The 14971-nt window shown below is 40.0% G+C and overlaps 1 protein-coding gene and 1 long non-coding RNA gene across 7 annotated transcripts in view; one reads left to right on the top strand and one right to left on the bottom strand.

The window, feature by feature from the left end:
* LOC140186060 (uncharacterized) overlaps positions 1-14971 on the bottom strand; it is a 43284-nt gene that overhangs the window by 4786 nt on the left and 23527 nt on the right. For all 3 annotated transcript variants that reach the window (XR_011882772.1, XR_011882773.1, XR_011882774.1), the window contains exons 2-3: positions 6379-6540; positions 6078-6232 (exon numbers count right to left, since the gene is read on the bottom strand). This is a non-coding gene — a long non-coding RNA (uncharacterized lncRNA). The remainder of the gene's footprint in view (positions 1-6077; positions 6233-6378; positions 6541-14971) is intronic.
* Positions 1-14971, top strand: part of scai (suppressor of cancer cell invasion) — a 144111-nt gene that overhangs the window by 113332 nt on the left and 15808 nt on the right. For all 4 annotated transcript variants that reach the window (XM_072239899.1, XM_072239900.1, XM_072239901.1 and 1 more), the window contains 5 exons: positions 1931-2032; positions 6779-6880; positions 7744-7822; positions 8660-8759; positions 9615-9696. In XM_072239899.1, the coding sequence (XP_072096000.1) occupies positions 1931-2032; positions 6779-6880; positions 7744-7822; positions 8660-8759; positions 9615-9696 (465 nt within the window). The remainder of the gene's footprint in view (positions 1-1930; positions 2033-6778; positions 6881-7743; positions 7823-8659; positions 8760-9614; positions 9697-14971) is intronic.

The raw sequence follows: 14971 nt of genomic DNA, 5'->3' as shown, positions 1-14971 counted from the left end.
TCTTAATGATTGCATCCTCCAAATCTCATTTTCATTATAGCATTCAAGATGGTTGTTGATAACTTCAAACTTGTTGAAGTAGTAAAACTGTTTCCTTTTCACTCCCAGCCGTTTCTGGCATATCCAAACTGCAGTGAGCAAAGCAGTTCTGAATTGTCTTACTGCTTATTCCTCACCAACTATCAGTCGCAAAAATCACTCTTTATGAGTACAAACACATGCAACTGACTGTTCGTACTAAGTATGATGTACACACAAATGCAAGATGCACACAACTGACACTAGTTAGAAGCTGTTGGGCAACAGTCTCCTGTCCCAGTTAAGCAGCATAATGTCCCTATATTTGCAGTTTGTCTTCGTTTAAACCATAAGACATAGAAGCAGAATTAGGCCATTTGTACACTGGCTGTTTGTCACTTTTCATTTACGTATAGTTCTTCATAAATTCTATTGTATTTCTGTATTTTCCTTAGATGTTTATTTTACTTACCGATGTAGTGTAGTCCTTCTGGCCCTTCAAGTCACACCACAGCCTCAATTAACCCTACCTAATCATGGGACAATTTACAATGACCGTTTAAACTACACAGTACATCTCTGGACTGTGGGAGGAGACCGGAGCACCCAGGGAGGATGTACAGAGACTCCTTACAGAATGATGCAGGAATTGGACTCCAAAGTCTGCAATACTCTAACCTGTAATAGCATCGTGCTAACCGCTATGCTACAGTGGTGCTCACTGTCTGCAGGAAATAATCTCAGGGTAGTATATGGTGACATATACATACTTTGATAATAAATTTACTTTGACCTTGTTCTGTGACTTTAAAGTTACATCCTATTTAACTTTCAGATTGTTGAAGACCCTTCATGTAAACTGCCAAGGGGGTCCTCAAACTGGAATGTTAACTCTGTTCCTAATTCCACGAATGTTGTCATTTCCACAAGGTTTGAGAGAGTATAAGTCAGCAATGATTGAAATGTGGAGCGTACTTCATGGGTCGAATGGCACAATTCTGTTCCTGTGTCTTATATTATCTTGGCTGCCTCACTGAATGTTTTCAATTTATATTTTAGTTTTCTAGTATCTGCAGTTTTTTAAAAAATTCCTAATTTGTTGATTTTAATTTTTTAATTGGATGTTGGAGATGTGAAATACTAAGATATATTTTCTGTGGAGTAGCCTGTCATTTGTATCTGCTATAGAACAGAATTTGGCTTGAAACTGATTGCTGAAAGCAATCAGCAATTCTAGGTGCACAGTACATTTTGGAAAGATACACTGAGGTCCCCTGTGCAAGTCATGCAGTTGCTGACAGAGGCTAATGAACTCACAACACTGGTATATGTTGTGCAGTGCTTGATTGTTGTCACTCCTGTGATAGTGTGAAGTGCAAATGAATCTGCTGGGGTACACATCAGCTAAATTCATCAAATGATACTGAGACCTCAATTGCCTCTGTTCCTGCCCTAGAAGACCGTCAGTGCTGTCATGTAGTCAATGTGGTGCTCTTTCCTTCATTCACCTGAGACTTTGTTGCCTGCACGTTATGCATGGAAGCCACAGTTCCAATGAGCGTGAGGGATTGCATGCCACATCTTAGAATACAGGAGCATACACAAAACTGACTCAAGTCTCCTGTGCAGTGCAGAACAATTTTTTTTTGCAGAGTTGATTTGTAAAGCAGAGTCTTAGTTGTTTAAGAATGCACAGTGGGATTTTGATGGACTGTAGCTTGATTTCCTTCAATAATAAACTGGTGGCCTATGCAATATTCACTGCTTCGGACCAATGTAAAACTGAGCTTGGGCTCTTGTTTAAAACCTGAGTTGGTATTATCTGTGTTGGTATAAAATAGGTCTGTGTATGCTATTAAGCAGAGGTGTTAATTTCTGTGATCATTTATGATTTGCTTTTTTTAAATTTTAGGTTAAGTTCAGTGAATTAACTATTGACATGTTCAGAATGCTGCAGGCCCTGGAACGAGAACCTATTAATTTGACTTCGCAGTTAGGCAAGACTGGAGCGCAGGTAAGAGATGATTCCAGTTTAATATTATAAATTCTTTTCTTAACGTTATTTAGAAGTGATGGATTCACATCAAATACAACTCTCATTGGTTTGGTTTGGAATAACTAATGCAAGTTCCAATCTTTTACACTGTTACAATATTTTGCCAGTAACCTGACCTGCTGCTTCAAGTGTATTGCTATACTGACCATTATGTGCTTCTGTTTGTGAGAGGGAGCTGAGTCAGCTTGGCCAGGAAAGACAGAATAGATTGATTAGGATCTGAAACTCTGTGGACCTGTCGGGATCTGTGGAGAGATCAGATAGGTTAATACTTTGTGTATGAACCCTTTAAAAGGAAGGAAAATCAAGAAGATTTGACAAGAGATGGCACCTGCATACAACGCTCCCTCAATTGACATCTTCTGGATAGACCACAAAGCTGTTCATTTCACTTTTACGTCTGTTTTTCATCTTAAATGTGTTTCTGGAACTGCTAGAGCCTTTGATTTACAGTTTGGAGATTGATTGAATCATCCAGCGCTTTGTTTTCTCTGAGAAGATTCTGGGAAGCGAGTGCGAGCCTCGAGGCGAAGAAACTATGAGATGGTTTGTGAGCCGATGTTCAACTCTATTTTGCTGAGTAAAGTGACGAGGAAGATTGAACATCAAGGTGAATGTGGAAGGCAAACGAGGGTTCAGCGCCGACCACCTGTCTTTGGATCACTGATGGGATCTCGTCACTGCCAGAGCAGGAGGCAGTGTGGCCATGACTGTGCCCAGAGGGTAGGGCTCTGTGTTTGAGTGGTGTCTCTCTCTTTCGATGATGTCGGAGGATGTTACCAAGGTTCTGCCTTTATTGATTTGGACTGTGGACTATGGGCTTTTTCCAGACTTATGGTTTTTATATTCTGTGGTATTGCCCATTCTTTCTTATTGTTTTTTGTGCAGGCGAGGGGGTGTTTGGGGTTCAAAGTTCTTCTCATGTTTTTGTTAGTCTTTTGTGCGGAGGAGGGAGATTTGGGAGCTGATATTCTTGTTGCATTTTGTGTGGGGGGAGTGGGGTTTGTGGGCCATTCTTCTTGCTACATTTGGTGTGGGGGAGGAGGGTTTGGGTTTGATGATTGTGTTGCCATTTTTTTGTGCAGGTGTGGGGGTGGGTGTGCTGTTTCTCTTTGAACTAACTTCCATGGTTTCATGGCTATCTGGAAAAGAATCTTGAGTTGTTTACTGCATACATACCTTGATAATAAATGAGCCTTTGAACAACCATGTAGCACTTGAAAAAGTCAAAAGAGCTCAAAGCGCCACCAGCTGGCAAAAAGGTCAGTGTACTAGTATTGCACTTAGCGTAATGCTATTACAGCGCTAGCAATCTGGGCTCAATTCCCACTACTGTCTCTAAGGAGTTTATACATTCTCCCCGTCACTGTGTGAGTTTCCTACCACATTCCAAAGATGTACGAAGTTGGTTACATGAGTGAAATTGCATTACATGGGCTCGTTGGGCTGGAAGGGCCTGTTACCTTATTGTATCGGTAAATAAATAAAATAGTGATATAAAGAGAGGTTGCCTAGAGGTACCATAGTTTAAATGGGCTTAGCCTCAAATTTATTAGTAAACCCATCTAGTTTTTTTGGGTTAGACTCCCAATATTTCTAACATAAAAACCCAGATTCAGTTTCACCCCCAAAGTGAGTGTACTTTGAGTGCCAAGGATAACAGTTGGGCATTTCATGCCTTTCAGAATCAGGTTTATTGTCATGTGTATTTTCTCTGAAGTTAATCATGGAATTTGTCATGCTGTGACAGCAGTACACTGCAAGCATAACAAATTTTTATAAGTTACAATGAAAGTAAATAGTTTGAAAGAGGAATAGCAAGGTAGCATTCATAGGTTTATGGACCTTTCAGTAATCTGATGGTAGAAGCTAAGAAGGTGTTCCCAAACCGTTGAGTGTGTATCTTCAGGCTCCTGTATCTCTCTCATGGTAGTAATGAGAAGAGGACATGTTCCGAATGGTGAGAAAACTTAATGATGCCTTTTTCAATAGCCTAATATTTTTGGGTAGTAGAACGGAGATACATCTCTACCAAAGAAGGAGTAAGGCACTCCTTCCCTCTGCTAGCCTGCAGGTTACCCTTGGGCAAGGTGTAGCACCTGCTTAGCCTCCTACTCCCGATCAAGGTCACATGAAGCTATGGGAGCATGTGGTGGATGGTTGTATGAGCTGCTGGAGCATATCAAGTCCTGGTTATGTGCCCACTGACGCCAGGTAGACAATCTCTGAAGTGTATTGATAATGGCTGGGGTCACCTGTCTTTTAAAGGCATCGCCCAGAAGAAGGCAATGTTGAACCACTTCTGTAGAAGAATTTGTTAAGAACAGTCATGGTCATGGAAAGTCCATGATTGCCTATATCAGAACACAGCATATAATGAACGAATGAGTGAATGTTTTGCCAATGACAAATCTTATATTGTCACCCCTGACCACATGCACTAGATCTAGATTTGTCTCCTGCATATCTGCAGCATTAACATTCTAGAATAGCACAGCAACTAATGCATGAATACAGTCATATTGAATGTACTTATGCACACGTATCCAATCCAAGTTATTTCAAACACGAGTAAAGTGATAGAAGTCATCTTGCTTCAAGTGGCATGTACTTGCTGAGTAGGTTTTCCTCCAGTAGCCACTCAGCTCCGTCACAGTCCCAGTCCAAAAATAGAGCAAGGAGCTGAATTCCATATGTGAGGTGAGAGTGACTGCCTTTGACTTCAAGCCAAAATTTGACTAGTGTGGTATCGAGGAGTCCTGGTGAAAGTCCAGTGACAGGTCTTCCAATCATGTCCACCCATGTTAATGCCACTTCCCATTCCCATTCTAATATATCATCCATTTTAATTCCACTTCCCGTTCCCATTCTGATATGTCCATCCATGGCCTCCTCCTGCTGGAATATGGCCACACTTAGGTTGGAAGAACAATACCTTATATTCTTTTTGGGTAGCCTCCAACCTAGTGGCATGAACATTGATTTCTCAAGCTTCCAATAATGCCTCCACCACCCCTCCCCACCTTTCACCATTTCCCTTCCCTTATCCCTCTCTCATGTTATCTCCTTGCCCCCACACCACCTCCCTCTGGTGCTCCTCACCCCCCTTCTTCTTTCTTCCATGGGCTTCTGTCTCTTTCACCAATCAACTTCCTAGCTCTTTGCTTCATCCCTCCCCCTCCAAGTTTTACCTATCGCCTGACGCTTCTCTCTCCCCTCCCCCCACCTTTCAAATATACTCCTTAGCGTTTTTTTCTAGTCCTGCCGAAGGGTTTTGGCCCGAAACACTGACTGTACTTTTTTCCATAGATGCTGCGTGGCCTGCTGAGTTCCTCCAGCATTTTGTATGTGTTGCTTGGATTTCCAGCATCTGCAGACTTTCTCTTGTCAGTGACAGGTCTTACCTTGTGCCATCTATATCAATGAATTCCACAGATTCACCACCATCCGGCTAAAGGAACTCCTCTGCATCTCTGCTCTAAAGGGTTGCCCTTCTATTCTGAGGCTGTGCCCTCCGGTCCTAGATCCCCTACTTTAGGAAGCATTCTCTCCATGTCTACTCTATCTAGGCCTTTCAGTATTCAATAGGTTTCAATAGGATTCCTCTTCATTCTTCCAAACTTCAGCAAATACAGACCCAGCGCTATCAAATGCTTCTCATATGTTAGCCCCAAGACTTTTCTCAGAGTAATGTCCTAGGTCCAACTGTAGAACTTCCTTGCAAAAGAGGAGGTCATTCAGAACATGAACCTCATTTTCCCAGTTATTTCCCTATAGCCTCGTTATCTCTCCCATGCTCACTGAGTCACAGGGAAACTGATAGCTCTGAAGGTCAGGGCTGAATGCAGGTCACTGGGGATCAACTTCAGCTGCTTTATCAATGACCTTTCTTCCATCACAATATTATAAATAGGGATGCTTGTTAATAAGTGCAGAGTGCTTAATTCCATTTGCCTACTGACCTAACTTGTATCTGTATCTCCACCCAAATATAACACCTTACCTCTTGGTTTTTCTGGGTCTTAATCCTGGCACCCTCTTCCGAACAGCACTGAGAGAGAAGGACTAGAGTGGTTCACGAAGGTCACTGTACTTCATTTTCTCAAACGTTGTGGTAGAGATGGGCAATAAATGCTTAATCGGAAAACCATGGAAATCCTGAGGGAAGAATTGCATATTGGATGTATTCAGAGAGATTTAAAATCTACTAAATTAAAACAATTGAAATTGTTGAAATTTTAAAAGTAACCTTAAAACCAGATTGAAAACACTTAACTGAAACGTGTAAATTATCTAACACTTACTTCCTTGCTGCCATTCCTTTCTGTTCAGGTTAGTGAAGATACTACTCCTCTTGGCTGGTGGGGTGGAGATACAGTAGGTCTTTCCCAAAGGAGTTGTAAGGCGCTTGTTCCCTCTGCTAGCCTGCAGGTCACCCTTGGGCAAGGTGTAGCACCTGTTTATTCCTTCCATTACAGAGTAAAAACTAATTTTAACCTTTCCATGCAAAAGTGGTCTGATTTTAAACTTACAATGTAGCAATAATGTTTTATTTGGCTTAGTTTTAAACCATCTTTGACAGGATGCGGGAGCAGGTTACATGAACCGAGAATAGTATGTAGGCAATCATGAAATGTAAACGGGTTGAAGTATTTAAATGAAAATTACATCATGGAATTTGTACTGTCTGCCTTTTCTCTCCAGGAGCCAACAGAGAAGCCATCAAAACGAGAAAATCCACATAAATATTTGCTGTACAAGCCAACATTCAGTCAACTTTATACATTTCTTTCTGCATCATTTAAGGTCTGTTTATATTTTTCCATTTTGGTGAAATAGGAAAGTTATGATCAACAATAGCTTATAATTATTACAGAAAGCTGAATCAAATGATTGTAAGAATATGCAAAATTAAATAGAACTAGTGAACACTTGATTAACATGGAACTGTCTTTAAACCTGTCAACAAAACTCTTAGGTAGGCACATGGATGAAAGAAAAATTTAGGAGAGAAGCTTTAGGTTGATCTTGGAATAGTTTAAAGGTCAGCATTGTTGGCCGAAGGGTTTGGACTGTGCGATACAGTTCAATGTTCTGTGAAATCTTGTAAAATCTCTTCTTATTTCAGTTTAATCTGTCATGCTATTATACTTATTTAAGACCATAAAACCATAATTAAAAAGATCAGAATTAAGCCCATTGAGTCTGCTCGGCTATTCCATCATGACTGATTTATTATCCTACTCAATCCCATTTTCCTGCCTTTTCCCTATAACTTTTGACACACTGACCAATCAAGAACCTTTCATCCTCTCTATAAAGTATACCCAATGTCTTGACATCCACAGGCATCTGTGGCAATGAATTCCACAGATTCACCACCCTCTGACAGAAGAAATTCTGTTCTAAATGGATGTCCTTCTATTCTGAGGCTGTGTACTCTGCTCCTAGACCCCCCTGCCCAACTATAGGAAGCATCCTCTCCATATCAACTCTGTCTGGGCTTTGAATATTTGATAGGTTTCAATGAGATCCCTCCTCGTTCTTCTGAACACCAACCAGTTTAAATTAAGGCCCAGAACTATTTAAATTAAGGATAGTTTTTAAATTAGAACTTTTCAGTAATTAATTGAGAAGCATGTCAATGAGAATAATGCCTTCATTTTCAGGAGCTGCCTGGAAACAGCGTCCTGCTGGTGTACCTGTCAGCTACTGGTGTGTTTCCCACAGGTCGCTGTGATTATGAAGGTAACTTAATGAGTTGTTTCCAGTCATCCTTTGGGTTTGAATTGCATTATGGGCATTTAATCTCGAGGAGATTTAGATTTAATTGGGCATAGGAGAATTTTTCTGACGATTATGTATATGAAAGGGTCGCTACTACTACTGGTGCTTGTGCAATGGAGGGAGAGATGGGACTTTGGGTTCTGATGTGTATTATTCACTCAGTGCACTTTTTGTTTCATGGATTTCTGTGAAGAGTTAGGATTTGAGGTTGAAGGTTGAATGTCAGGTAGTGCATTCCAGATCATGATAGCTGAAGTGCGATACTGGCTGTAGATTGCGTAATGCTTTAAAGATTAATATCAATAACATTATTTTCTTCCTAACAGCTTTCATTTTTGCCTTTGACATATCCAGAATACAACGGTTCATAGTAAAAGGGGTGCCTAAAAGCTTGGTCAAAAAAGTAGATTTTAAAGAAGGAGAAAGGTTTATGAAGGGAATTTCAAAACTTGGGATATTTGGAGTTGAAGGCAAGGCTCAAACGATGTATGATGGAAATTAGGGATTGATTTAATTAAATGGACTGTGATCGCTGTGGAGAAGAGGACTACTGAATTCATCGGTGGCACTCTTGTGGTGCCCTGGGGTTTGTTTTGTAAATGAGGGATGCGATAATCATTACGTTTCAATTGTCCATGAAGCCCTGTTTTGATCAATATTGTGATGAACAAAAATATAATGTAACATGGTTTGTGTGCAGTGAGAATGGAAGTAAGAATCTGAGAATCAATTTCAATAGCACTAGCAGATGTGAAATTTGTTGTAAAATTTTGCATGAATGTCTGTTCACCTGTTTAGGTCCTTATGACTTTGGAGGAGTACTCACCAACAATAATCGTGACACAGGAAACATGGAAGTAATACAAAAACGCAGCAATTCGTTTAAAGAAATGCACTGGTATGTCAGAACGATATTACTCTTCGTGCAGGTATTGAGCAGTTCAAAATTTACCAAGTCCAATATATTTAAAGCAGTCACTAGTTTTTGTATAATAGATGTATGAAATTAGGGCAGAATTGCCTATGAATGAAAATACCACAAGTAAAAAAGGAAAGCTGTAAATAATTTTCATATTTATTGTACTGGTGTATTTTATGCTTTGGAATATTAAAAGGTTACGGCATCTATGGCTTTATCTTTGCCTCTCATTTTCTTAAACTGCCGGTGAATTTTTACAGCAGAATGTTTATAGAATCATCTATAGATATATATTTTATTGAGTCATTGTGGTTTCCATAATGGTTCCCTCCTGTACCCAGATTTTTAATCTGCACCAGGCAAGAGCTGTACGGATTAAACATGGTGTTAAGTTACTGGTCTAGCAATCCATAGGCTTGGCCTGACAAGAATTAGGAATCCCAGTTGAGTCATTAAAATTCAGGTAATTAATTATATCTTGGAGTGAAAAGTTGGTCTCATTAGTTATGTATTGAAACTCTGGGAACTGCCATTTAAAACACAATTGGTTTATTAATATCATTTATGGAAAGAATTATGGAAAGTATGTGATTCCAGATACGCTTACAGTGAATGCAAATAAAAATGACCTTTTTTGAGGGGTCAGTTACCATGTATAGCATGTGCATTGCATACTGTTCACTGGTTTTAAATAATGTTAAATCCATAATTCTGTCATCTACACTTCAATCATTCATTGTAGACCTATAGTGATACCTAGTGTGCAAGGCTTTTTTTTTGGTAAAATTACCCTTCAGATTGCTCTAACCCTTGTTTATTTTCTCTGCTCCTTAGTCTTCATCCGGGTGACTTTTTTCCTTTTACACGGAAACCATTGTTTCTAATTGTAGACTCTTCAAATAGTATAGCATATAAGGTAAGCTAAAATGCTTCTTTAAAGATGTCTTCCCAAACTAGATTTGCATAAGCACAGATGTAATTTTTCTAAAGGTATATTTTTGGGTTGTTGCACTTAAATGATATTATTTTAAAATAGAGTAATTGATGCTTTAATTTTCAAAATTTTAATGATGTGTTTTTGCTACAAAATGTACATGCAGCTTCCAGAAACTGTTTGGATTTTTTTATTGCTCCTTTTTTCCAAAACAATTTCAAAGATCTGAGAGGCAGTGTAATACAACAAATAAAGATGAATTATTTCATTGACGGGAAGGCAGAAACAGGGCAGCCCAATAAGAAGAAAAAATAAAAGGGAAGCAGGAAAGTGATCATGATATGTTGTTTATCTACTGCAGACTATGCAATGACATTGAAGGGTATGTTTTGACAAGATAATGTATATAGCAAAATTTTTGTTCAAATGATTAACCTTGAATGCTGTAATCCTTGCCTCTTCTACTTCTAATGAGCAGAACATTAAGAATTAATTAGTTTATACCCATTTATGGTGTCCATGTACTTGAATTTATGTACCTATTGCAAGTTTTCTCCCCCATGTTGTCAAACGTGAGTTTTGTTATGCAATGCTCTCTGATTCTAATAAAATAAAGAGCTTAGGAAAGCTAATGCTGAATCATCACCTCTGCCATTCCCTCCTCCGTCCTCCCACAATTGTAAGGAGGATAAATAGAATGAGCAAAACTAAGACTGAGTCATGTCTTTCTTGTTATGTTATTATTCATGTCATGGGTAAAGCTCAACTGAATCAGAATCAGGTTTATTATCACTGTCGTGTTGTTTTGTGAGAGCAGTACAGCACAGGACATAAAAATTACTATAAGTTGCAAGAACAAATATTGCAAAAGAGCAATAATGAGGTAGTGTTCATGGACTGTTTATAAATCTGATGACAGAGGGAAAGAAGCTGTTTCTAACATGTGAAGTGTGGGTCTTTAGGCCCTGTAACTCCTTTCTGATGGTACTAATGAGAAGTGGGCATGTTCTGGATAGTGAGAGTCCTCAGTGATGGATGCCACCTTCTTGAGGATGTCCTTGAAGGTGGGAAGGTTTGTGCCTATGATGGAGCTGGCTGAATCAACAACCTTCTAGAGCAGGGGTTCCCAATATGGGGTCCTTGGACCCCTTGCTTAATGGTGTTGGTCCATGGCATAAAAAAAAGTTGGAAACCCCTGCTCTGGAGCCTCTTGTGATCCTGTGCACTGGAACCTCCAAATCAGACTTTGATGCAATCAGTGAGAATGCTCACCACCGTGCAAACTGAATAAAATGGAAATAATAACCCAGTTTGACAAATGTGGTTATGAGTGGATGAACAGCAGATTTCATCAAATTTTGGTTTTCCACTCAGATTTTGTCTGTACTTTAATGCACACTATATTAAAGTGCCTCTGCCTTGTGATGTTCAAAGTTCAAAGTAAACTTATTTCAAAGTACATATATATCAGCATATTCTACCCTGAGATTCATTTTCTTGTGGGCATGTATAGTAAGTACAAAGAAACAATAGAATCAATGAAAAACCACACAAAACAAAGATGAGCAAGCAACCAATGTGCATAAGACAACAAACTGTGCAAATACAAGAAGGAAGGAAGGAAATAGATAGATTGATATGTAGATAAGAAAGCATTAAATATCGAGTACATAAGATGTAGAGTGCTTGAAAATGAAAGCATAGGTTGTGAGGAAAGTTGTGAGTGTTGTTATCCCCTCTGGTTCAAGAGTCTGATTGTTAACTGTTCCTGGACCTGGGTCTCCTGTACCTGCTTCCTGACGGTAGCAGCGAGCAGAGAGCTTGGCCTGGATGGTAAGGGTCCTTGATAATAGATGCTGCTTTCCTGGTACAGCTCTCCATGTAGATGTGCTCAATGGATTAAAATATTTTAATTTCTAAAAGCCCTTCAGTTACAGTTGTTTTCTTGAGCCCCAAATTACTTTGGTTCTCAAATCAACAACTGATACTGCAGTGCTTGAGAGAAATAGCAGCGTACATCCAACTTGAGTTACTCGATAGCCAATGAATGTGTTGAACTTTGGATGCAGCAAAGAAATCATGGAATTGTAAGAGCATAGAGAATCAAAATCAGGTTTAAATATCACTGATGCGTATCATGAAATTTGTAGCTCTACAGCAGCTGTACAGCACAGTAATAAAAATACTATAAGCTGCATATGCAGTGCCTATAAAAAGTATTGATCCCTCTTGGAAGTTTTTGTGTTTCATTGTTTTACAACATTGAATCAGTGGATTTAATTGGACTTTTTTGACACTGACCAACAGGAAAAAGTCTGTTTCGTGTCAACATAAAAATAGATCTCTACAAAGTGATCTAAATGAATTACAAATATAAAACACAAAATAATTGTTGCATGAGTATGCACCTCCTTCAAGTCAGTACTTAGTAGATGCACCCTTGTCAGCAATTACAGCCTTGAGTCTGTGTGGATAGGTCTCTATCAGCTTTGCACATCTGGACACTGCAATTTTTCCCCATTCTTCTGTACAAAACTGCTGGAGCTCTGTCAGAATGCATGGGGATCGTGAGTAAACAGCCCATTTCAAGTCTAGCCACAAATTCTCAATTGGATTAAGGTTTGGACTCTGAATTGACCACTCCAGGACATCAACTTTGTTGTTTTTAAGCCATTCCTGTGAAGCTTTGCCTTTATGCTTGGGGTCATTGTCTTGCTGGAAAACAAATCTTCTCGCAAGTCACAGTTCTCTTGTAGACTGCATCAGGTTGTCCTCGCAGATTTCCCTGTATTTTACTGCTTTCATTTTACCCTCTACCTTCACAAGACTTCCAGGGCCTGCTGCAGTGAAGCATCCCCACAGCATGATGCAGCCACCACCATGCCTCACGGTAGGGATGGTGTTTTTGATGATGCTTACACCAAACATAGTGTTTAGTTTGATGGCCAAAAAGCTCAATTTTGGTTTCTTCAGACAATAGAACCTTCCTCCAGTTGACTTCAGAGTCTCCTACATGCATTCCGGCAAACTCTAACCGAGATTTTGTGTGAGTTTTTTTCAACAGTGGCTTTCTCTTTGCCACTCTCACATAAAGCTGCGACTGGTGATGCACCCGGGCAACATTTGTTGTATGCACAGTCTCTCCCATCTCAGCCACTGAAGCTTGTAACTTCTTCAGAGTTGTCATAGGTCTGTTGGCGGCCTCCCTCACTAGTTCCTTTCTTGCACGGTCACTCAGATTTTGAGGATGGCCTGCTCTAGGCAGATTTACTGCTGTGCCATATTCTTTGCATTTCTTGATGATTGACTTAACTGTACTCCAAGGGATATTCAGTGACTTGGAAATGTTCTTGTATCCATCTCCTGTCTTGTGCTTTTCAATAACCTCTTTGTGGAGTTGCTTGGAGTGTTCTTTTGTCTTTATGGTGTAGGTTTTGCCAGGATACTAACTCACCAGCAGTTGAACCTTCCAGATACAGGTATATTTTTACTACAGTCAATTGAAACACTTTGACTACACACAGATCTTCAAAACCAGATCTCCATTTAACTAATTATGTGACTTCTAAAAACAATTGGCTCCACCAGTGATTATTTGGTGTGCATATTAAATAATTGCAATGAATTGTTTTGTGTTTTATATTTGTAATGAATTTAGATCACTTTGTAGAGATCTTTTTTCACTATGACATGAAAATCTTTTTCTGTTGATCAATGTCAAAAAAGCCAAATTAAATACACTATGATTCAATGTTGTAAAGCAATAAAACATGAAAACTTCCAAGGGGGCGAATACTTTTTTTTACTATTTTTGGCACTGTGTATGTGTGTGTGTGTATATATATATATATATACGTGTGTAGCTGCATTTGGGAGACTTCGGCATAGAGTCTTTCAGAACAGGAGCCTTCGGCCCTCCACAAAGGTCGCCGTTTTCCAAGCGGTCTATGTCAGCACCCTCCTTTATAGCTGTGAAGCTTGGGTAACCTACAGTCATCACATCAAGTCCTTGGAGCGCTTCCACATAAGCTGCCTCCAGCGCATCCTGGGAATTACCTGGTGTGAGCGGGTGCCTCACACTGAAATACTTGTAAAGACCAACTGCAGGAGTGTTGAGGCCATGATCACCCAGCATCAGCTGCAGTGGCTGGGGCACGTGATAAAGATGCCCCCATATTGGCTACCCCGCAGAGTGTTGTACGGCCGGCTACATCATGGTCGACGCTCAGCTGGAGGGCTGAGGAAGCGCTATAAGGATCAGATGAAGAATGCTTTAAGGAGGTGCAAGATCAGACACGAGGACCTGGAGGAGGTTGCTGCTGACCGTACCGCTTGGTGACAGCTGTGTAGGGACGGGGTTTGTATTCTGGAGATGGAAAGAACAACCCGAAGACAGCAGAAGAGAGCCAGGAGAAATGCAGCCATGGTTGCCACCACTACCACATATACATGTCCCACCTGCAATAGAGCTTGTGGGTCCAGGATAGGACTGTATAGTCATCAAAGATCTCACCGTTAAAGGAGTGAACATCGCCATCGGATTTTGATGGACAACCGAAGAGAAAGAGAAGAGAGAGAGATAGATATAATTAAATAGTGCAAAATGAAAGCAAAAATAGTGTGGTAGTGTTCATGGGTTGGTTCATTGTCTGTTCAGAAATCTGATGATACGGGAGAAGAAGCCGTTCCTAAAGTGTTGAGTTTGTGTCTTTGCCTATACCTCCTTGCTGATGGTAGTAAGAAGTAGAATGCATGTCCCGGATGGTGCCTTTATCAATAGCCTAATATTTTTGCCAATGACAAGTCTCTCATGGTCACCCCAGACAGCATTTTGTAAGGTTTCCCCTGAATAATTAGTTTAGTAATGGCAATCTGTCTCTGAGATTTTAGCTCATTTGGAATATTTATTCATTGCATATTGCATGTATTATGTTACTTGTGCGACAGAACTGAAACTCCCTTTGGTTCCTCATTCTTGTCATAGTGTTTCTATTTTAAGTGCATAAAAGACAAAAATTAATGTATGAGCACCAGTTTCCCTTTGACCAACTTTTCCTTAAATTTTTGATATGAGGCCGTTGGTCAGGGTCGACGATGAATGTTGCGTTTTAGCTGTCTACATGATACGCAAGCCAGGGCAGTACGTTATGGAGAGCAAGCTGTTGGCCATGCAGCAGGCTCCCTCTCTCCACATAGCTGATGAATGCAAAGGAATGGCAGAGACCGATACAGTATGGCACCAGCAGTATCGCAGGAG

The sequence above is a fragment of the Mobula birostris genome, chromosome 22 (genome assembly GCF_030028105.1).
Source record: "Mobula birostris isolate sMobBir1 chromosome 22, sMobBir1.hap1, whole genome shotgun sequence".
NCBI lineage: Eukaryota > Metazoa > Chordata > Chondrichthyes > Myliobatiformes > Myliobatidae > Mobula > Mobula birostris.
This window is presented reverse-complemented; position numbering and strand designations above follow the sequence as displayed.